This window comes from Elephantulus edwardii, unplaced genomic scaffold (genome assembly GCF_000299155.1).
Source record: "Elephantulus edwardii isolate Elephantulus edwardi_28Jun2011 unplaced genomic scaffold, EleEdw1.0 scaffold00086, whole genome shotgun sequence".
NCBI classification, from domain to species: Eukaryota; Metazoa; Chordata; class Mammalia; order Macroscelidea; family Macroscelididae; genus Elephantulus; species Elephantulus edwardii.
Window position 1 is genome coordinate 8,298,994 of NW_006399836.1, and position 24,156 is coordinate 8,323,149.

The 24,156-nt window shown below is 45.0% G+C and overlaps 1 protein-coding gene across 1 annotated transcript in view; it reads left to right on the forward strand.

The window, feature by feature from the left end:
• Positions 1–24,156, forward strand: part of PLA2G6 (phospholipase A2, group VI (cytosolic, calcium-independent)) — a 69,400-nt gene that overhangs the window by 1,996 nt on the left and 43,248 nt on the right. Inside the window, exons 2-3 of the mRNA XM_006890210.1 lie at positions 21,981–22,196; positions 23,391–23,574. Of these exons, the coding sequence (XP_006890272.1) occupies positions 21,981–22,196; positions 23,391–23,574 (400 nt within the window). The remainder of the gene's footprint in view (positions 1–21,980; positions 22,197–23,390; positions 23,575–24,156) is intronic.

The window sequence follows — 24,156 nt, forward strand, 5'->3', positions numbered from 1 at the left end:
ACTGTGCAGCTCTTATTCTGGATTCTTGTGATGCAAATAATACCTAATGATATATTCCTTTTAAGTAATTCTTTCTCTTGTTTCAATGCAGTATACATTATTTATCCCCTCTTTTCTTTGTTTTTTCCAACCCCCATGTCAGTCCTGCTTTATACCAGAGGCATAATGCAGTATTTGTCCTTTTTTGACTGAGATATTTCACTCAAAATAATGTCTTCCAGGATCACCCATTTTGTATGATATTTCATGAGTTCCTTGTTTTTCAGTACTGCATAGTATTCCATTGTGTGAATATACCATAGCTTCTCTATCCATTTGTTTGTTGATGGACACTTGGGTTGTTTCCATCTCTTTGCTATTGTGAACAAAGCAGCAATAAACATGAGTGTGCAAGTGTTTTAGGTTTTAAAGTGTGTTACTGACTTGGTGGTTTAGGTTTTAAGTAATGTTACTGACTTGGTGGTTTTGGATTTAAGGAGTGTTACTGACTTGGTGGTTTTGGATTTAAGGAGTGTTACTGACTTGGCGGCACTTGGTTTGGTTTGTTTTTCAGTTCAAGGAACTTTGGGTTGACTTTCAAGTCAAACAAGTATCTCCTCTCTTCATCGCTCATTTCCTCACTTGACTCTGCAGTCTTCCCACCTTCTCTTCTCTAACCTGCTGTCCCCTGAGTTCATCCCAGCAATGGTGTCACCATCATTCAGAAACCCAGGAGTGACTTTCCGTTGCTGCTGCGCCTGCCCTCTTCCCTAGTCAGCCCAAGTGGCTTATTCAGAAAACCTTAACTTCTGAGTCTCATCTGGTTTAAATGGGAGGCTCAAGCCAGAAAATGGATTGTTGTTTAAAAAAGCCCTACTGCTTGGATCTACAGTCAGCCCCTTTGAGACCAGCAGTTAGGAAATCAGGAGAAGTATTTCACTGGGGAAGTTTGCAGTAGAGACTTCTCCATCTTATTAAGGAGCAATGGTATCAGCTTAAGAACTAAAATGTGCCTGATTCCGGCCACGATCTTTTCAATCCCCTGCTGTGTATCTGAGAGATAGATAATGAATAAGGTTGACAGAAGAATTGATGTCTTTGAAGTGTGGTGTTGGAGAAGAGTGCTAAATATCCATCCCATAGACTGCCAAAAGAAATGTCGTAGAGAAAATGCAGCCAGAGTGCTTCTTGAATGCAGATGACAAGACTTAGTCTTATGTACTTTGGGCATGTTTCTAGGAGAGGCTGTTCCTTGGGGAGAGACATCATGCTTGAGAAGGTGGAGAGTTGGTAAAAGGGAGGAAGACCCTTCACCAGATGGATTGACACAGTGACTATTGCAGTAGGCGCTAGTGTGTCAGGAGGTATGAGGATGGCACAGGAGAAGATAGGGCTAAGATCTGTTGTTCATAGAGTCGCTATGGGTCGTACTCAACGGCACCTAACAATAACAACAATCTTTAAAAGGACTCATCGCCAGGCCTTTCCACTTAGGAGCTGTTGGTTGGGTTTGAACTACCAACCTTTTAGAAGCTGAGCACTAATTGTGGACCAGTTAGCAGGTGCTGGGCATAGCTTATGAGGGCCTTGGTGGTGGAGCCTCTGCCTCCCCATCTCGCCTCAGCTCCTGCGCCTTGACCTCTGCCCAGGGTCTGGCCCTCTCCTTGCCTATTTCCCTGTCTCTGCCTGCCCCCTCAGGATTGCCCTCCCCTGACCTATATGGTCGAATAGGTGCTGCTTCTGCTTTTGTTCCCATCACACTCCCTCCCTGCCTTCCTGCTGACTGTCAACCCCTTGAGGTATCTGCCCCATTCACTAGTGTACTCTCAGCACCTCGCTTATTGCGTGGCCCGTCAGACTGAGGTGTGAGTGATGTGATCTTTTGGTTCCATGTTAATAGTGACTGTCTCTCATATACGTCAGCATATGAGAAATGATGGTCCAGGTCCTGCCTCCAGCCTCAGTCCCCAGGAAGTGATGTTCTTCTTGTCTGTTTCCTGCCGTTAGGCACAGCTTCCGTGCAAGGATGGAATCCATACTTCTGAGTCCTTGGTTTTGTTCCCCAGGTTCTGTGAGTCCCACAACACCCCTGTGGGTGGAGAGATTGACTCTAGTGATACAACTGGCCACAGCAACAACAGCTAGCAGTGTCCTTGGTTTGTATCAACTTTGATAAATGTTTATAGTTGTAGAGGAGCTTCAGGCCTCTTGTTCATAGGTCTGCTTTGAGTCATGCTTAACTCAGAGGCAATCAACAACAACATCTGTGTACTGCACCCTTGTGGCAAATGTGATTGAGCACTTAGCAGTTAACTGGAGGGTTGGCAGTTTGAACTCACCTGGAGATCTGCTTCCATACAGATTTGCATCTAGGAAACCTGATGGGACAGTCCTGCTGTCACCTGGGGTTGTGTGTTCACAACTGGAGCACTAGGGGCAGGCTTTCTCCGTCTCTGGAGGAAGGTCCTTGTCTGCTGTGAACATCTGTGCACCCAGCATTCCTTCAAGATCAGCATCTATCTTTCCTGCAGTCTAGGAGGTTTTCAGTTCAGGGACCCCAGGGCCAAAGGACGTACTCTGCTCCTAGTTCTTCTTTCTTGATGATACCAAAGTCACCCCTCTCTCCTCATTTATCTTTTCTTTTGTCTCTTTTTTTTGAAAAAAGAAAAGAAAAGAAAAGAAAAAACCAACCAAAACAACCCCCAAAAAATATTTGGGTAAAAGTTTACAAAGCAGATTGGTTTCCAGTCAGCCATTCATACATGATTTGATTTATAATACTAGTCACAGTACCCACCATGTAATTGTACTTTGAAGTCTGCAGTTAGGGACCTTTCCAAATTGTTGAGGAGTAATGATGTCACTTTGAGGACTTAGATACATCTGATTCAGGCTGTGATCTTTCTGATTACTTGCTATGTATCTGAGAGCTGGACAGTGAATCAGGATGACAGCAGAGGAATTGAATTGATGCCTTTGAGCTGTGGTGTTGGAGAAGAGCACTGAACATTCCGTGGATGGTCAAGAGAACAAACAGATAAGTCTTGAAGGAAATGTGAGTAGGGTGCTCCTTGGAGGCAAAGATGATGAGGCTTTGCATACTCCCTGGAAAGGAACATGGTACTCAGAAAGGTAGACGGTCAGCAAAGGAGAGGAAGACCCTCAACCAGATGGATTGATGTGGTGACTGCTGCATTGGGCAGGTTGGGTTTAGATCTGTTGTTCATAGGGTCATTATGAGTTGTACTCGACTTCACGGCACCTAACAATAACAACAGCAACAATCTTGGGAGGTGGGGATCATCTTTGACCCTGTGTTGTCCATAGGAAAATAGGCTCAAAGATTCCAAGTCACTTACCCAAAGTCACACAGCCGCTTAGCTGTGGAGCTGGGCTTCAAACCCAGGCATCTGGTTCTGAAACCTCCCCTTTGTCTTTTCTGTTTCAAGGTCTGCTTTGCAGGGTGTCAGGCTGGGCCACACCCTCCCTCCTTGACATATGGCATGGGGCTCTGGTTCTTCTGGGGGGTGGCCGGGGAGTCAGCTGCAGCATTGCTGTGTACATTCTGATAACTTGGGGACTTCTGTTCCTGGCACAGATTAATCATTGACTGTTCACATGTACTGGTGACATACGATGTTTGATGGGCCCCTGCACCCCCTTAGCGGTCTCTCAGCAGAAGTGCTGCACTGCCAGGAGCCCTGGGAAGGATGAGCAGGTGCGTGGGACGTGATGCTCGCTCGAAAGGGGACTGACCGTTGACTCTGCACTGGGTCCTGGTGGCGGCTGCTACTGTTTGCTGCTCTCAGGTGGATCCCTGTTGTGTCGTAAACCCCATTCAACAAGATTGAACCATTTGAGTCTACAGGGTTGATTTTCAGAAGTTCGTCTTTGTCTGCTAGTCTTTGTTCCTGGCCTAACTCTGGAGGCTCCGTGGAAACCTCTGGAGCATTAAAGCATCACACAGGCCCCCACTGACAGACAGGTGGGGGTGCATGTGAGGTGTTTTAGTCAGGAACTGAACCTCAGTCTCCTTCATAGGAACATGGATCTCTACTTGGCCTAGTGGTAAGAAGCTTCTCTGCAATCCCAAAGGCATGCACTTCGAACCCACCAGCTCTTCTGTGGGAAAACAATAGGTATTCTCCTCCCATACATTTTTTTAAAATTAATTTTAATGAAAATTGACAGAGACTTAGGGTTTCCAGTCATTCATTGTACTTTTCTCCCTGCCCACCCCTTTCCTCCCAGTTCACTCTTTACCTTTGAAAAGTAAAAGAAAAACTTCTTCATTGTTATGCAATCTCTCCCACCAAGTCCACTCTACTGTGCAGCCTTCATTCTGGACTCCTGTCATGACAATAATACCTCCCATACAATTCACTGCCCCTGAAAACCCACTGGAGGGTCAGCTAAGGGTCAGTTCCAGTGAAGGTGAGAATTCTCCTGTTGAAACTTCCTTGGGTCCTTGCAATAAAACCAAGGGACTGTCAGAGCATGGCGTGGCCTGTCCTGGCCTCATTCCCTATCACTTGCTCCTGCATTCATGGATGCAGTCCAGGGCCCATCTACACTGAGCAGAGGGGAATGTGGTGGGTCTTTGTTCTCATGGCACCCACTCCGCAGCCAGAAGAGGTTGACCAGTGGGATAAATGTTCTGATGGAATCTGTAGGACTCTTCTATTCCCCAAAGAGGCCTTTTCCTGATACACTCTTTGCCGTATTTTTCCCCCAGCTGAGAATGCCTTCCTTGGTCCACGTACCCCTGCTCTGTGGCCCTTGCCGCCTTTTTCTTCTTCCCTTCAAAATGCTCCACACTTGCACATGGCAGCTCTTGCCTGGATCCCCATGAGATTTTTTCCATCTGTTCTCGTTCTGGACTGTGAGAACTCCTGACGGGGGGGCCCAGGCCTGAGTAAGTTTTGTCTTCCCAGTAACCCTAGTATGTTTCCCAAACCCCAGAGGGCACTTGGTAAATATTTGTTGAATGGATGAATAACTGTGATTATTGAAGGCCGGGCGTGTCTGGCAGGAAAGATGGGAAGAGCCGTCCCTGCAGGATGCCTTAGAGGTGGACCATCAGGGACAAGGAGATGACCCTGGAGGAGTGGGAGAGAGGGCCAGTGTGTGCCAGACTCGGAGTCCATGCAGGGGCATGTAGAAGAACATGTGGGTGTGGCCTGTGCGTGTGTTTGTGGCCTGTGGGTGTGGGTGTGGCCTGTGCGTGTGGGTGTGACCTGTACTGGTCTTGACCCTGGAGTGTTGGGAACCTTTCCAGCCTAAAGACTTCTTGGCCGTAGTTTGGTCCTGGATTCCCTGAGACTTCTTTCTCTGCTAAATATCCATCCATACCTGTGTATGCAGTCTCACTGAGTCCATTATCCACAGACCCCTCTTACCAAGGTGGAGGCTTTCAAAAGCGGACACCAGGTGGGTTCAGTCTGAGAGAGTCTGAGGTGGAGGAGGAGCAGAAGGACCTAGGACCCCCATGAGCCTCCTTGATCTTCAGCCTTCTCTCTGAATCTGTTTCATACGTCCTCCACTAGCCCTCATTTTAAAAAAAGTAGTATTTTAGTGAAGTTTCAACAAACATTTATACATCAAGTTAGGTTTCCATTTGAACAATCAGTGTTCCGTTTCCTTGCCCTTGTATCTTCTCATCTTTTGAGTAACCATTGACTTTTCTTCTCATGTTGATGGTTTTAAGCAGAGCTCCAGTCTTCCTGTTAATGTCTTTTATTTTATGTGCCACTGCTAGTTCAGTAAAAAATAATCTCAGGATAGGCTTGGCTTTAGGTTGACAATGTCAGAGGAGCTCTTTACTGTTTGAGTTGACTTAATTTTTTTAAAAAAAGAGTTTTGATTTCCCTGTATTTTCCTCCCTTTACATCCAGGGTGATCTGCTGTGACCTTCAGTCAGTCATGATAACTGGGCACCATCCAGTTCTTCTGGTCTCATGGTAGATGATGTTATGGCTCAGCATACCTTGTTTCCTCTTAGAGGCTTTAGTTACTTTTTACTCTTTAGATCCTGGTAAGTAGAGACCAGTAATTGTGTCTTAGATGGTCTCTGAAAAGCTTTTAAAACACCAAACACAACTCAACTTTGTAGGACCTGTAGACCTCCTGAGACTTATTTCTTGTCTCTCTCTCTTGTCTTTCATTGTCATACAATCCCCCACCCCCACCCAAGTCCATAGTCCATTTTACCAGGCATTTCTTTTTCTGGAATCTTGTCATGAAAATAATACCTAATCCTATATTTCTTTTAAACAGTTCTCTCCCTCATTTGTTTCAATGCAGTATATATTATTTATCCCCTCTTTTCTTAGGTTTTCCCTAACCCCGATGTCAGTCCCTTTTTATAACAGTGGCACTATGCAGTATTTGTCCTTTTGTGACTGAGATATTTCACTCAGCATAATGTTCTCAAGGGAAATTTTTTATATTTCATGAGTTCCATGTTTTTCAATACAGCATAGTATTCCATTGTGTGAATATACCAGACCTTCTCTATCCATTCGTTTGTTGATGGGTCCTTGGGTTGTATCCAACTCTTTGCTATTGTGAACAAAGCAGCAATAAACATGAGTGTGCATATATCTGCTTGGGTGGCAGTTCTGGTTTCTTTAGGGTATATTCCCAGTAGTGGAATTGCTGGGTCAAATGGTATTTCTGTTTGCAACTTTTTTGAGAAAGTGCCATACTGCCTTCCATAGTGGCTGCACCATTTTACACTCTCACCAATAGTGAATAAGGGTTCTAGTTTCTCCACAACCTCACCAGCATTTGTTGTTTGCTCTGTTGAATTTTGCTATTCTTACTGGGGTGAGATGATAGCTCATAAGTTGTTTTGATTGACTTACTTTCTTAATAATGTCTTTTTTGAAAATGGTATCTTTCGATAAATAAAAGTTCCTAGTTTTAAAGCAGTGAGATGTATTCGTTTCCTGTATGTTGTACTTTTTTGTGTTTTGTTTAAGAAGGTCTTATCTACCATGAAGTCATGACAGCTGCCCTCTGCATTATCTCTATAAGCTTCACCGCTTTGTCTTTCATAGTTTTTGTCAGATGATTTTATTGACCCATCTGGAGTCAGGTTCCTTTATTTTTTTCACAAGGAGATCCAGTTTTCCCAGGCCGTTGTGGTTTTTGGTTGGTTATCTTAAAATGGAAAGTTGTGCTTTCCTACTGCTCTAGAAGTGCCGCTTTGATTGTAAATGAGGTCTCTCACTAGGTAAGTGTTGTTTCTGGATGCTTACTCCACTTTAATTTTTTACACTAATTCTGTCCTCTTTCAATTAGTGTAATTTTATAGTAAATTTTACGATCTGGTAGAGTAAGTTCTCTCATCTTCCTCAAGATTATTTTTGCTGTTCCTAAACCATCACATTTTTACCAGGAGAAAAAAAAATCCATGAATATACCCAGCAATCAGGATGGATGGTGAAGAGATTGAGATTCTTAACAGCTTTAGTCTGCCTGGCTCCACAGTCAACACTCTTGGCACCAGGAGCCAGGAAATTAAAAGACGTATTGCGATGGCAAAGTCTACTGTTAGGGACCTCTCTAAAGTACTCAAGAGCAACGGTGTCTCTCTGGAGATGAAGGTGCGCCTGATACAGGCCAGGGTCTTTGCAATCACTTGTTATGCACCAGAGAGTTGGACAGTGACTAGGGAGGATAGAAGGAGAATTGATGCCTTTGAGCTTTGGTGCTGGAGAAGAGTGTTGAGGGTACCATGGACTGCTAAGAAAACAAACAGATTCAGCCTTGAGAGGGTTAAACCGGACTGCTCCTTGGAGGAAAGGATTCTGAGGCTTCATCTGATGTACTTTGGTCATGTTGTAAGGAGAGACTAGTCCTTGGAGAAGGACATCATGCTTGGGAGGGTGGATGGCAGGCGCAGGAGGGGAAGGCCCTCTATGAGGTGGATTGATTCGGTAAATTGGGATGGGTGTGTCAGAGACAGTGAGATTGGCACAGGACAGAGCAGAGTTTAGGTCTATTGTACTATAGGGTCGCTATGAGTTGCAAGCAACTCGATGGCACATAACGACAACAACAACATACACAACAAACAGATTCTTGTGGAATTTTGATTGAAATCGACGCTATAGATTGTTTCTGGGGAATTTACAACTTTATATTGTTTAACTATTCAGTCCAGGAATATGGAATCCCCTCCATTCATTTAGGTTTTCTTTAATTTCTCTCAATAGTATTTTATAGTCTTCTGTATAGAAGTTCTTTACATACTTTGCTAGATTTATTAATAGATGTTTTAATGTTATTTTAACAGATAGTTGGGGATCACTGGTGGCTTAGTGGTAAGGAGTTGGGCGGGCAGTGCAAACACACACGGTTTGAATCCACTAGCTGCTCTGAAGGAGAAGAATGAGCAGTCTTCTCCTGTGCAGTTAACTAACTGCCTCTCAGAACCCACTGGAAGGTCAGCTAGGAGTTGGTTCTGACTTGATAGTACACAACATCAACAAGTGATAATTATGAAAATTTCATTTTAAATTATTACTGTACATAGCAGTATAATTGATTTGTTAAATATTTACCTTATGTTCGACAAGTTGCTTAACTAATTTTACAGTTCTAATATGATTGTGCAAACACAATAATACAGTATACAATAAATGGCAGTTTTGTTTCTTTGTTTCTGACCCTTGCACTGTGTATTTGCCTTGCTACACTGGCTAGGATGATCAGTAAAATGTTGAAGCAGACACCCTTACCTCACTTCTGATCTCCAGGAGGCAAATGTCAGCATTTAAGTGTAATGTTTGCTCTAGGTTTTTTGTTTTGTTCTGTTATTATACTAAGATCTTCTTCTAGTTTTCTAACAGTTTCTTTTTCCTTTTAAAAAAAATTGTGGCAAAATGCATACAGCATACAGTTTATGATGTTCAATATTTCCAAGCATGCAATCCAGTGGCATGAATGATAATTACTTGTTTCCAAACTTTTTATCACTCCAGAAACCTCATCCCTAGAGCAGTCACTCCCTTGCCCTTCTCCTCCAAGCCCATGTTGTTGTTGTTGTTTTGTGCCCTTGACACATGAACATCAGATCAAATGTCTGCCTCACAGTCTCTGCCAGGCTCGTGCCCACTGTGTGGTGTCAAGGGTCTGTTGTTCAGAATGGCCGGACCAGCCACTGGCTTTGCCACGTGGATGGGCGGGAATATACAAATAGGGTGTGTTATTCTATGCACAAGGTGATTATCTAGTCTTGCCATTAGATTGAGCACATTCAGCAGCAGAATTTGAGAATCTCATTGCCAGCAAAGAAGGAGGAGAGAGTGCAGTATGCCCCTCAGGGCCAGTCACACCTTCAGGAAGCAGCAGCAGCCATAGCAAAGAACCAGAGACCCGGCATGAGCCAGAGCTGACCTTGGGACTGCTACCCCACGGAAGCAGAGTTAGGAATCTTCAACCAAGTTTGCTGGAGGACGGGAGGGAGAGCCATAATTGGCAGGGCTAAGAGCTTGGTAACACTGGCCTAACATCATGAGGCTGAAGGCTGAGGTGCCTGTGAACACACTTCAGCAACTGTCTAGTCTGAGTGATTATATCCCATTACCAACCTGAGTGAAGCCTTGTGACTTCCCTAATAAACCTCATAGTCATGAATATGGTTCTCTGTGCTCTGTGAGCTATTGTAATGTATTTTGGGCCCATCAGAGCAGTAAGATTGGTGTTAGGATGAGTAGAAGGTGGTTTAGGAGCATGGGGGATTTGTCTGACCTCATGGTAATGGTTTTTGTGTTGTAGATGGTGTTGATGGGGGCGGTTCCTCCTTGTGGAGTTAGTAGAGGTCAGATAGGAGCTGTCCCTATGCTGCCCTTGCTCCTTTTTACACTCTGTTAAAGTCACTGTGTCAGGTCACCTCGTTGAGAGTCATTCTCTCTTTCACTGGCCTTTTTCTCTTTGGAGGAAGTGCAGCCAGGGTGCTCTTTAGAGTCAAGGATGGTAAAACTTCATTTCATATACTTCGAGCATTTGGTCAGAAGAGGACAGGCCTTGGAAAAAAACACCGTGCTTGGAAAGGTGGAGGGTCAGCTGAGCCTGTCGGAACAGCCAGTTGGCCCTCTGACTCTTAAGCTTTTGCTTATTTTAGATACTTCATTTAAGTGAGCTCATACAATATTTATTCTTCTAATACCAGAAGAATGTCTATCTGTGTTTCATTGATTATGCAAAGGCATTTGACTGTGTGGATCATAACAAACTGTGTCTGACTCTGAGAAGAATGGGAATCCCAGAACATTTAATTGTGCTAATGCGAAACCTATACTTGGACCAAAAGGCAGTAGTCAGAACAGAGCAAGGTAACACTGCATGGTTCAAAATTGGGAAGGGTGTACACCAGGGATGCATCCTGTCTCCATACCTTTTCAACATGTATGCAGAGCAGATTATCCGTGAGGCTGGGCTCTATGAGAAGCGTGGCATCAGGATTGGTGGAAGATCTATTAACAATCTGCGTTATGCAGATGACACAACCCTGCTTGCTGAAACTGAGGAGGACCTGAAGTGCTTGCTGCAGAGGATCAAGGACAAAGATTCTCACCACTGGACCAATTGACAGCATCAGGATGGATGGTGAAGAGATTGAAATTGTACACAGCTTTAGTTTGCTTGACTCCACAGTCAGTACTCTTGGCACCAGCAGCCAGAAAATTAAAAGACGTATTGCGATGGGAAAGTCTGCTGTTAGGGACCTTTTCAAAGTTCTGAAGAGCAGTGATGTCACTCTGGAGACTAATGTACATCTGATACAGGCCATGGTCTTTGCAATCACTTGTTATACTTCAGAGAGTTGGATAATGACTAGGGATGATAGAAGGAGAATTGATACCTTTGAGTTGTGGTGCTGGAGAATAGTGTTGAGGGTACCATGAACTGCTAGGAAAACAGATTCATCCTGGAGAGGGTTAAACTGGGCAGCTCCTTGGAGGCAAGGATTCTGAGGCTCCGTCTAACATACTTTGGACATGTTGTAAGGAGGGACCAGTCTTTGGAGAGGGACATCGTGCTTGGGAGGGTGGAGGGACAGTGCAGAAGAGGAAGGCTTCCTATGAGGTGGATTGAATCAGGATGGGTGTATTGGAGACAGTGCAATTAGCACAGGACAGAGCAGAGTTTAGGGCTGTTGTATATACGGTCGCTGTGAGTTGCAAGCGACTCGAGGGCACATAACAAGAACAGCAACATCCCAGTGTTGTCTGTTGGTCCAGTTTTAAAGATTTCTGTTTTTTTGTTTGTTGAGGTGCAGTGTACCCCAATAAATGCTTCAAGTCCTCCTCACTTTCAGCAAGCAAGGTGGTGTCATCTGCGTAATGAAGATTATTAATGAGTCTTTCTCCAATCCTGATGCCACATTCTTCTTCATCGAGTCCAGCTTCTTGAATTATTTGCTCAGCCTATAATATGTAGGTATGGTAAAAGGATACAATCCTGATGTACAACTCTCCTGCTTTCAAATTATGCAGTATCTTCTTGCTCTGTTTGAACAACTGCTTCTTGGTTTATGTGTAGATATTGCATGAGTGCAGTTAAATGTCTAAGAATTACTATTCTTCCCAGTGTTGTCCATGATTTATTATGATCCACACACAGTTGAATGCCTTTGCAAATCCTACAAACACAAGTCAACATCTTTCTGGTATTCTTTTGCTTTTATCTATGACCAGTCTGTTACCAGCAATGATGTCCCTTGTTTTACGGCCCCTTCTGCATCCAGCTTGAATTTCTGGCAGTTCCCCATTGACGTTCTGCTGCAGCCATTTTAAAAACAGTTTTCAGAAAGATGCCTCACATGTGCTGTTACTGCTCCTGTTTGATAATTTCCACACACTGTTAGATCATCACTTTTTAAAAAATGGAGACGAATATCAGTCTCTTCTAGTCAGTCGGCTAAGAGCCGTCTTCCAGATTTCTTGGCATAAATTAGCGAGCATGCCCGGTGCTGTGTCTGTTTGCTGAATAAAACACCTCTTGGTATTCTGTCAATTCCTGGGGCCTTATTTTTTCCAGTACTTTCAGTGCAGCTTGGAGTTCTTCCTTCAGCCACATAGGTTCTTGGTCATATGCTGCTTTCTGAAATTGGTTCTTTTTGGTGCAGTGACTGTGTATTCCTTCCATCTTCTTTTTTTAAAAGTTTCTTTATTGGAAAGCATATGATTTTTCATATACGTTGTGTTTCACTCATGTACGTAGTGGGGGGTGTTGTGTTTCACACTTTGGTTCATTGACATTATTTTTCATGCAATCCTTCCCACGCATTGTGTTTTATTAAATTACTCTTCCATCTTCTTTTGGTGCTTCCTGCATCATTTAGTATTTTGCCCATAGAATCCTTCAGTATTGCAACTTGAGGTTTGAATTGTTCTTCAATTCTTTCAGCTTGAGAAATGCAAACCTTTTGGTTTTCTAACTCCGAGTCTTTGCACATTTTATTATAATACTTTGCTTTATCTTCTTAAAACAGCCCTTGAAATCTGGTCAGCTCTCTTACTTTGTCTCCCCCCCCCCTTTGTTTTTACTTACCTGCATTGAAGAGCAAGCTTCAGAGTCTCTTCTGACATCCATTTTGGCCTTTTCTTTCTTTTTTGTTTGTAATGACCTGTTGTCATCACAATTTGTGTTATTTTTGCCTATTAGTGTTCATTGTATTAAATCTATACTTGAGATAGTTTTTAGATTCAGTTGGGATAAACTCAAGGTCATAATTGTCTGATCCAAAATGGCCAATAGCAGTCATCTTACTTAAATGACTCAACATATTTTCCTTGAGTCAGAACTGACTCCTAGCTGACTCTCCAGTAGATTTTCAGAATCCGTAGGTTGCACAGGAGGAGACTGCTCCTCTTTCTCCCGTGGAGCAGTTGATGGATTCAAACTGTGTGCCTTTGGGCTGGCAGCACAGCTCCTTACCACTAGGCCGCCAGAGCTCCCTCATCAGCTTACTAATACTGTACTAATAATTCTCTTTCATTTTTCACAAGTTCCAGTTTCTCTAGATTCCTGTTTCCTACTTTCCATGTTCTGTTTCTCCTTATTTGGATTCCTACCACATCAGCGAATAAAAATTCTTCAACCGGCAAAAACTTAACTCCAGCCGCATATGTCAGTAAAGTGGACCCTGCTCTGGGGAGGCAGCTGCCCTCCAGTTCTGTTTGGAATGCCTTTCAGCCCGAGGGCCCTACCCTGGACAGCGTCCTAATGCTATTTGTAGGGCTTCTGAGGACTCTTTATTCAGCAGTGGCCAATCCTGCTTCCCTGTGTTGCCTTAGCCTGGAAGCTCCACTGAAACCTGCATGCCCTGTTGGTTCTTGAAATACGTGAGGCACAGTGTCCAGCGTCGCTGTGACATGCAAGCCCCACAGTGTGGCATGCGGACAGGCAAGTGGCGTGTCGGCTTCTCAAGATATCTTAAATGAGTGCAGTCATGTTTTAAAAATCACTTTTTGGGATGTTCTCCCACACTAACTTCAGGAAAGTCTGACTTCTGCCTGGTTAATATACTCTTCTTCCTCTAGGACTCGAGTGTCTTGTGCACACTAGCTGAGAACCCTGTCTTGTCCTGAGCCAGTCTCACTGTTTCCCACACACTTACCCGCATTACCCCAGGTACTGTGTCAGTCCATTGCATCCAGTGTCTTCCTCTCTTGCGCTGCCTCTCCACTCTTTCAAGCATGATGTCCTTCTCCAGTGACTGTTCCCTCCTAGATATGTGTCCAAAGTATGTCACATGGAGATTTAAAAGTCCCTTCCTCCAGAGAGCAACTTGGTTTCACCCTCTCCAGGGTCAACCTGTTTGTTCTCTTGCTTGTCCATGGAATGTAAGTTTTGTATCTCATGTCTCATCTCTTCTGTATTTTCCTTCCATCTGCTTCTCTGTTATTTACTTTGTTTATTCTTTTATGGTTGATCTTTCTGTTTCCTCTTCCTATTTAGTTTTCTCATGTCACTCTTGGCTGTCGAGTGTGAACCAACTTAACAGCTGACCCTCTGGTGAGTTTTAGGAGGTTGTAAATGACAAAGGAGAAGATTGCCCATCTTTTCCAGCCAAGACACTGGTGGTTTGGAAGCACCGGAGGGCTGCCCCTTTGAGTTAGCTGTGCCCTTCCCTGTAAACTCGGCTGCCAGACCTCTGAGCTCGATTGACTGTTTTACTCGAAATTAATTCTTATTTTGACATTTGTATTTCGAAAAATTATGTTTTCCATTCAATTATGGGTTTGTTTGGTTTTTTACAATTTAAAGTTCTCTGCTAAAATTGTTAAAAAAATTTATTATTTTGTGTGTGTGTACCATCAAGTAAGATTTGACTGGTACAGAAGGAGATTGCCTCTCCTTTCCCAGCAGAGTATCTGGTGGATTTGAACCACCTACCTCTGGGATTGTAGTGCAGCTTCTTACCACTAGGCCACCAGAGTGCCCTAAAATTCTCTGTTAAAATTTTGAATCCTCTATTTTATCCTCTGAACATTATCACAGTGGCTGTAAAGTCTGTACCAGTTAATATCAGTATTTATAGTAACGCCCCAGAGATCAGTTTCTGATGAATCTCTTTCACGTTGTCTATATCTCCATGTGCCTGGTTGTTGCAGTTGTTGTTGTTACTTGTTGTAAAGTTGTCTAAGACCCATAGTGACCCTGTGAACAGCAGATCTGAACCTCGTCGTGTCCTGTGCCATCCTCACAGCCTCCATCATCACATTCAGACCCATTGTTGTAGTCACCGTGCCACTCCATCTCATTGAGGAGCTTCCTCTCTTTCTCTGAGCCCCACCTTTCCCAGAATAATGTCTTTTTTCCAAAGACCAGCACTTCTGACAATATGCCCAAGGTCTATGTGATGATTATCACCTTTGCTCCAAGGAGCACTCTGGCTGCACTTTGTCCAAGACACATCTGTTCGTTCTTTTGGAAGTCCAGTGTATGTTCAGTGCTCTCCTCCGTCACCACAGTTTAAAGACATAAATTCTTCTTCTGTCTTCCTAGTTCACCGGCCAACTTTGAGATGCATAGGAAGCAACTGAAAAGATCATGCCGTGGATCTTGACTTCCGTGCTTTTAAGCACTTTGGAGAGATTCTTGATAACAGTTTCCCCAGTGTAACACATCAACATCAAGAAAACAAAGATTCTCACCACTGGGATGATTGGCAGCATTATGATAGACAGTGAAGAGATTGAGATTGTTAACAGCTTTAGTTTGCTTGGCTCTATAATCAGAACTCATTGTACCAGTAGCCAGGAAATCAAGACGAATTGCATTGGGAAAGTCTGTTTTCAGGGACCTCTCCAGAGTACTGAAGAACAACATGAGTTTGGAGACTAAGGTGCATCTGATCCAGGCCATATTCTTTATGATTGCTTGCTGTGCTTCAGACAGCTGGACAGTGACTAGGGATGACAGAAGAAGAATTGATGCCTTTGAGCTGGGGTGCTGGAGAAGAGTGTTGAATATACCATGGACTGCCAGGAGAACAAACAGGTACAACCTGGAGATGGTAAAACCAGGCTTTTCCTTGGAGGGAAAGATTCTGAGGCTTTGTCTGACATATTTTGGGCATGTTGCAAGGAGGAACCAGTCCTTGGAGAGGGACATCATGCTTGGAAGGGTGGAGGGATGGAGAAAGAGAGAGAGACCATTGATAAGATGGATTGATTCAGTGACTGGTGTTAATGAGGGTAGGTGTGTTAGAGAAAGTAAAGTTGGCACAGGATAGAGCAGGTTTCAAGATTGTTGTACATGGGGTCGTTATGAGTCATAAGTGACTTGACAGCATTTAACAACAATAACAACACAATTTGATTTGACTGCTGCAGCCATGGGTGTTGATTGTGGGCACAAGTAAGATGAAATCATTAACAACTTCATTCTTAGCTCCATTTTTCATGACATTGCGTATTGGTCCAGTGGTAAGGAGTCATGTTTTCTGGTTGAGATGTAACCATATTGAAGGCTACAATCCTTGATCTTCTCAACGTATCAGAAAGAATTGGTCACCATGGCACTATTTCAGGAAGTAGCATGTGATCAAGAACCATTGATACTGAAGGGAGACATTCAAGCTGTGCCGAAGGCATTGGCATCCTCACTTGAGGTGTTTCAGGTACTCACAGGTCTAGGCCAAGAAATTGAGAAGGTAAGTTTTCCGGCCAGCTAACTGAAGGAGACCCATATTTGTTTGCATTCCCCAAAAAAGTGCTCCCGCAGAACGTGGAAATTATCAGCCAATATCATTAATATCACATGCAGGCAAGATCTTACTGAAAATTATTAAGAAATTATTGGAACAGTACATCAACCAGGAACTGCTACAAGGCCAAACTGGATTCAGAGGAGACCATGGCAAGAGGGCTATCATTTATCATTGCTGATGGCGGATGGATCTTAGCTGAATGCAGAGGCCACTAGAAATATATTTTCTTGTGTTTTACTGACTGTGCAAAGACATTTGACCGTGTGGATCATGGATAACAGTGAGAAGAATGGGAATCCCAGACCACTAATTGTGCTCGTGAGATCCGTAGACCGAGCAGCTGCTGTCTGAACGGAACAAGGAAACACGGCATAGTTTAGAATCAGAGAAGGCGTGTGCATCAGTGTTACCTCCTTTTCCCACATGTCTGGATTATGTAGTTGACACCATTCTTGCAAAAATGCTTATAGGAATCATTTAAAGTCCATTTGATGTTTTCTCATTGAGAAAGGTTTGTGTTTGCTTCTCCCAGGTGTTTGAGAATGTTCTCTGTCGGGATAAATTTAGTACAATCTCTGGACCTCAAATTCTTTGAGGTTAAGCTGCAGTCCCTGTGGGTCTGCCGACTTACAGCTCGTGTTTATCTAAGGTATAGAGCTTCTTTGCCTCAACCCAGATTAAGAGGTCATCATCAGAGTTTGTGCCCTTGGCAGACACTTGATCTCATTAGCATTTGCCTGAATTCCTGTTCCCTGAGCTTCCTGAAAGGAGCCCTGGTGCTTAAGTGTGTTTTGTGTTGGGCTGCTGAGAGGTTAGTCGTTTGCATACCGGAGATAAGCAGTCTTCTCCTGCTTACATTTAAGATTTACAGCCTCAGAAAGCCAGTAGCGGGCCACCATGAACTGGAATCATTTTGATGATGGGGTTTCGTTTTCGTGGGTTTTGTTTGTTTGTTTTTGTTCCTAGTTTCATGAAACTGTTAATGGTGTCACTGCTGCTTTCAGCGACTCTTGAGAACAGAAGCCCTAAATGCTGAGCTCATGTCCTTGAGTTTTCTTCATTCCTTGATTCCAGTCCGGTCATTTCTGTGACGCCTTCAAGCAGATCATCTTGAAACATAACTCACCGCTGAAGACTTGATGCCGAGTCAGCCACCCTGTCCGGTTTTCCAAGGCAGTTACTCCTCAGGAAGGTGTCGCCCATCTTCCTGCCAAGGAGCCAGTGGTGGATTCAAAGCACAGGAGCTGCCTGGCCTTTGGGTTGGCAGCTCAGCTCGATACAGAGGACGCTACCTCCCATGATAAAGAAGGAGGAAGTTCAAGCTGCTCTGAAGGAATTGGCAATAAACAAAGGCCCAAGAATTGACAGCATACCAGTTGACATATTTCAGCAAACAGATGCTGCCCTAGTTGTGCCAAGAAATCTGGAGGACAACAACCTGGCCAGCTGTCTGAAAGAGATCCATACTTATTCACATTCCAAAAAAGGTGACCCAACAGAACCTGGAAATGATAAAAAAAATATAATTTCTATCACATGCAAGCAAGATTGTGGTAAAAATTATCTAAAAATGACTGGAACAGCACACTGACAGAGAACTGCCAGATGTGCAGGCTGCATTTAGAAGAGGCTGTGGTACTATGGACATTACAGCCAATGTTAGATGGATCTTAGCTGAAAGCAGAGAGTGCTAGAGGAATGTCTGTGTTTTACTGACTGTGCAAAGGCATTTGACTGTGTGGATCACTACAAACTGTGGCTAACCTTGAGAAGAATGGGGATTCTAGAGCATTTGATTGTGTTTATGAGAAACCTATACTCAGTCCTGGAGGCAGTCATAAAAACAGAGCAAGGAAACACTGCATGGTTCAAGATCAGGAAAGGTAGGGGAGCTCTGGTGGCCTAGTGGCAAGGAGCTGCAACTACAATCCCAGAGGTGCACGGTTCAGATCCACCAGATGCTCTGCCGGGAAAGGAGGGACAATCTCCTCCTGTACCAGTCAGATCTGATTTGACGGTACACTCACAGAAAAATAATAAAATAAAAAAAAAAAAAAGATCAGGAAAGGTGTATGCCAGGGATGCATCCTATCTCCATACTTTTTAATCTGTATATGTAACAAATCACCCGGGAGGCTGGATTTATGTGGCATTAAGATTAGAGGAAGACTCATCAACAACCTGTATTATGTAGAGGACACAACCTCGCTTGCAGAAACTGAGGAAGACATGAGATGTTTCCTACAAAAGGTCAAGTAGCACAGTTTCCAATATGGATTGGAACTCAGCATCAGGAAAATAAAGATTCTCACCATTGGCCCTATTAGCATCATCATGATAGATGGAGAAGAGATTGAGATTATTAATAGCTTCAGCTTCCTTGGTTCCACAGTCAACACTCTTGATACCAACAGCCAGGAAATCAAAAGGATAATTGCATTGGGGAAATATGCTATGAGAGATCTTTCCAGAGTACTGAACAGCAATAATATCAGCCTAGAGACTAAGATGTGTCTTATCTAAGCCATGGTCTTCATAATTAACTTGCTATACATCAGAGAGTTTGACTATGACTAAAGATCATAGAAGAACAATGAGTGTCTTTGAGCTGTGGTGCTGGAGAACAGTGTTGGAAATATCGTGGTCGGTCTGTCTTCTTGTTGTTATGTGCCATCGAGTTGCCTGCAACTCATAGTGACCTTATGTACAACAGCTCTGAAGCCTGCCCTGTCCTGAGCCAGTCTCACTGACTCTGATACACCTACCCCCATTGACCTAGTTACTGTATCAATCCATTTCATCCAGAGTCTTCCTTTCCTGCTCTGTCCCTACACCTTTCTGAGCATGATGTCCTTCACCAAGGATCAGTCTCTCCTGGCCACATGCCCAAAGTATGTGAGATAGAGCTTCAAAATCCTAGCCTCCAAGGAGAAAACTGGTTTCACCCTCTCCAAAACAGACTTATTTGTTTTCTTGGCGGTCCATGGTAAATTCAAAGCTCTTCATCAGCACCACAACTTAAAGATATCTATTCTTCTGTCATCCATAGTCATTGTCCAGCTCTCTGATGCATAGCAAGTAGTTGCTAACACCATGGTCTGGATCAGGTGCACCTTAGTCTCTAGACTGACAGTTAAGTGAAACCTGTACTTGGACCAAGAAGCAGTCTTCAGAATAGAGCAGGGAAGCACTGCATGGTTCAAAATCAGGAGGGGAGTGCATCAGAGATGCATCCCATCTCCTTACCTTTTCACTCTATATGCAGAACAGATCATTCGGGAGGCTGGGCTTTATGGGGAGGAATGTGGTATCAGGATTGGAGGAAGACTCATCAACAACCTACGTTATGCAGATGACATAACCTTGCTTGCTGAAACTGAGAAGGACCTGAAGTGATTGCTGTAGAAGGTCAAGGACTGTGGTCTTCAATACAGAGAGAAGCTCAACATCAAGAAGACAAAGATTCTTTTCACTGGGCCAATTTGCAACACCATGATGGATGAAGAAGAGATTGAGAGTGTTAACAGTTACAGCTTGCTCAGCTCCACAATCAACAGTCTTGGTACCAGCAGTCAGGAAATCAAAAGACAAATTGCATTAGGTAAATCTGCTGTCGGGGACCCTTCCAGGGTACTGAGAAGCAACGATGCCTGTCCTAGAGGTTTGAAGCTCTGTCTCTCATGTTTTGAGCATATTGCCAGGAGGGACAAATCCTTGGAAAAGGATATCATGCTTGAAAGGGTGGAGGGAAAGTGCAAAAGAGGAAGACCCTGAATGAAATGGATTGAAGGCCTTAGATGAGATGAGTGACTGGGGTAATGGAGGTAGGTGTGTTGGAGACAATAACATTGGCTCAAGATAGAGCAGGGTTCAGAGCTGTTGTATGTAGGATTGCTATGAGTCACAAGTGACATAGTGGCACATAACAACAACAGACCCCCCAAAAGGAAATAGACTGCAAAGGGCAGAGCACTGTGTCTGTTTTGTCACTAGTTTAACCCTCAGTGGTAATAGTGTTAGGCTCAGTGCAGGCATTCAGTAGGTATTTGTTAAGTAGCTGTCCTTTCTGGTCTGGAGCCAAGGAGCCCTAGTGGTGTAGTGCATTAAGTATTATGCTGTTGACACAAAGATCAGCAGTTCAAATCCACAGATGCTCCAGAGAGAAGGATGGGTAGTCTCTATAAAGATCCACAGCTTCAGAAACCAGGGGAAGGGTCACTTTGAGTCAAAATTGACTTGAGAGTGGCGGACAGGGCTGGACCCACAACTCTCTGGACATTGCCTCTGCTGGCCCTGCTGGCTGTAGTGATGTTAGGGTTCACAGGACAGAACTTACAGTATATTAAATGCTGTCAGAACCCTGGAATGTATTGGTGTTACTTCCTTCTGGTCTTTTTCTGTACTTTTAAAAAAGTTTAGAACATTTAATTTATATATCCTGCTTTTTAAAACTAATAGTACAAAGGTAAACATTCCTCTGTTTTTCTCTTTTATGATTTGAATGTATTTACAAACCGGTTTCACATTCACACACATTTTCATATGATATTACCTACAGTTAATGAGTGAAATTGAGTCATTAAAGGTCTGATGGGTCCCTTTCTGGATGTTGCCTTTCCCGTCCTTCACATTCTTTTAATGTTTTAACAACTCAGTAAAGTTCCACCCCAGAGGTATACACCTCTGGATTTAACATTTTATGGTTAGACAGTTCATTTGGATATTTTTTAAGTTCTTGCTGTGTGTGCGGGAAAAGAGGCCTTGGTGGTGCACTGGGTAAGCACTCAGCTGCCAACAGAGAGGTTAGTGATCTCAGCCCACCGAGTGGCTCTGTGAGAGGAAGACCTGGAGAGTTGCCTCCTTCACCGGTCCCAAGCTCACTTCCGTGGAGTCCACGCTGACTCACAGGCTCCGTGTAGGGAACATGGAGCTGGACCTACTCATTCCAAGGCTGTAATTTGTTCAGTCACTTGCCGTGCATCCGAGAGCTGGATAATGAATGAGGATGATAGAGGAAGAATTGATGCCTCTGAGCTGTGATGTTGAAGAGTTCCAAATGTCTCATGGACTGCCGAAGAACAAACTGTTATGTCTTGGACAGGGTGCAGCCAGATGCTCCTGGGAGGCACGGGAGGTGAAGCTCGGTCTTACGTACTTGCATGTTGCTAGGAGAGGCTGATCCATGGAGAGGGACATCATGCTTGGACAGGTGGAGCTTCACTGAAGGAGAGGAAGACCCCGACGAGATGGATTGACATGGGGACTGCAGCAGCGGGCTCTAGAGTGTCGAAGTGATGACGCTAGGACAGGGTTCAGGTCTGTTCATAGCTGTGAGGCTGACTTCACGGCACCTACCAACAACAACAATCAGACCGAAGCAGATGCCATGGCTTCTGGCCAGATTCAGAAAGGCCAGCCTCCTGGTGAGAGTGGAGTGCTTAACTACTGCACCACCAGGTCTCCTCCTCCGTGAAGACGGCAGCTCCAGAAACCCGGTGGGGCCGTTCTGCTCTGTCCTATGGGTTCACCATGACTTGGAATCACTCAATGGCTCTCCGATGTGATAGTCAAATTAGTGGACATGGCAAGGCTTTGATAAAATAGGAAAATGTGGTAAAGAAAAGGAACTCTTCACGTGGGAGGAAAGCCCAGACTCCTGAGGATAGATGAGTGTGGATGTGGTGGGGAGGGGCGTCAGCTGGAGCTGGAGTCTGTGGGGTCATTCCTCTGCCTCATTGCTGTGCCTTCTTCCACCATCCTGACCCCACAGGCTCTTCCAGCTGGACTCTGATACCAGCGCCCTGACCAGCTTCCAGCAGTTCTCAGCCGTGCTGCCGCCCTTCTACGAGAGCTCGCCCCAGGTCCTCCAGGTCGAGGTCCTCCAGCAGCTGACCGACCTCATCCGCAACCACCCCAGCTGGTCGGTGGCCCACATGGCGGTGGAGCTGGGCATCCGGGAGTGCTTCCACCACGGCCGAGTCATCAGGTGAGCAGGGCCAGGGGACGTGAGAGGGGCCAACAGAGCCAGGGTGGGCACTGCCCGTGTGCATGTGCATGCTGAGTACGTGTGGGGGGCTCTCGATCCCACCTCAGGTCCTCTCTCTCTGTTCAGAGGTTCTCAAGGCTTCGAGTGGATTGTGGGTTAGAACTCAAGAACGCTGATACTCACATGATTCCCAGGAAATAATGGGGACTTCTCATTGTTATATGCCATCGAGTCGCTTGCGACTCATAGCGACCCTGTGTACAACAGCCCTAAACCCTGCTCTATCCTGTGCCAATCGTACTTTCTCTGACATACCTACCCCAGCACCCTGCTCACTCGGTCAGTCCATCTCATCAAGGGTCTTCCTCTCCTGCGCTGTCCCTCTACCCTCCCAAGCATGACGTACCTCTCTGAGGACTGGTCCTCCTTGCAACATGTCCAAAGTAGAGTGAGAAAGAGAAATGTAGAGTTTGTGAGAATGTCCAAAGTTCGAGCCCACCATGGAATTTAGTCCTCAAGGAGTATGGTGCTGTGAAGAGAGGGGCTGTGACCTATGAAGCTTCCCGCTCTTAGTGGCACCCCTCAAAGATCCATTTGTCCTTCTGGGAGCTAGGTGGCCTTTCACCTGCTCATTCCCCCTGCAGCGCCATCAGCAGTGAGCTGGCCTTTCCCACAAGTCCTTCCGAGGCAAACGCACCTCCGGCCCCCTGCTCCCAGCAGCCCCCTTGCCTCCAGGCCAAGGCTCAGAGTCCTCACCCATTGAACAGTTAGCAGAAACGCTCTTGATGTCTGGCCTTTACCCTCTGTGGAGAGTTCTCCATGTGGTTTCCAAGGGACCATCCTGTCCGTTCACGGTGTCAGGCACAATAGGTGTACATTTCCTTTTCATATTGCTCTAGATAAGGATATTGAATCGTCCATTGATTAAGTGAATTGTCCGAGGTTGGTGAGATTTCAGCGTTTTGGGACCCTTTTGGTGTCGCCCTCCTGCCCCTTTATGCTGGTGTGGCCATGGGCCATCCAGGTACAAATGCCTCCAAGTGCAGAGGGAGTAAAAATCCACACTGTGTTTGGGTTTCCGCCCAAGTCAGACAGGACTGTCAAACCCCAGCCCACGTCCCTGCCCCTGCTTAGGTGGCTCCATGTCCCTTCCCACCTGGCCTCTGACCTGCCCGTCTCCCCTGCCCCCTGCAGCTCTGCCAACAGCAGGGAGAATGAGGAGGGCTGCACGCCCCTGCACCTGGCCTGCCGAAAGGGCGACGGGGAGATGCTGGTGGAGCTGATGCAGTACTGCCATGCCCAGATAGATGCCACCGACAACCACGGAGAGACTGTCTTCCACTACGCTGTGCAGGGTGACAACCCCCAGGTGCTGCAGGTGAGCGGGCCTGGAGGGGCAGGGCCCCATGCTGACCACACCTCATTAAGCCCGTGGTTCTCCTTGGACCCTTTGTCACCAGTGTCACCTCTCGGCCTCTCACTGTCCCCTCTTTGAGTCCTGCGAACCTTCCTATACTCCTCCCCACACTGTAGAGGACACATATTCCCAGCCACATTGCTCTGACAACCCCATAGATATCATCAAACCAGTAAAAAAAAAAACCTCAAAGCCAAATTCTAGTCAGTCTGTTTAGTGCAGCTTTTCCTGAGCACCTGCCATGTGCCAGACCCCTGGGCTGGCCCAAGTAATTTCAGCTCCTGCCTGAAGGAGCTCATGGTCCAGGGAACTTGAACTTAAAATGGTATAGGAACAAAAACCAGACAACATCTCCTCCAGCTTCCAGAACATTTATGCCAGTGGCACTCCTGCTGATTTTCTGATTACCTGAGCAGGAGAATGGACCAGGGATAGAAATGTCTTAATGTAAAATGAGCATAGGCAGCATGGAGATGGCCAAGTCTGACCGCTCTACAAAGGGCAACTGTCCCCATCAACAACATCCACAATGCAAAAAGGCAT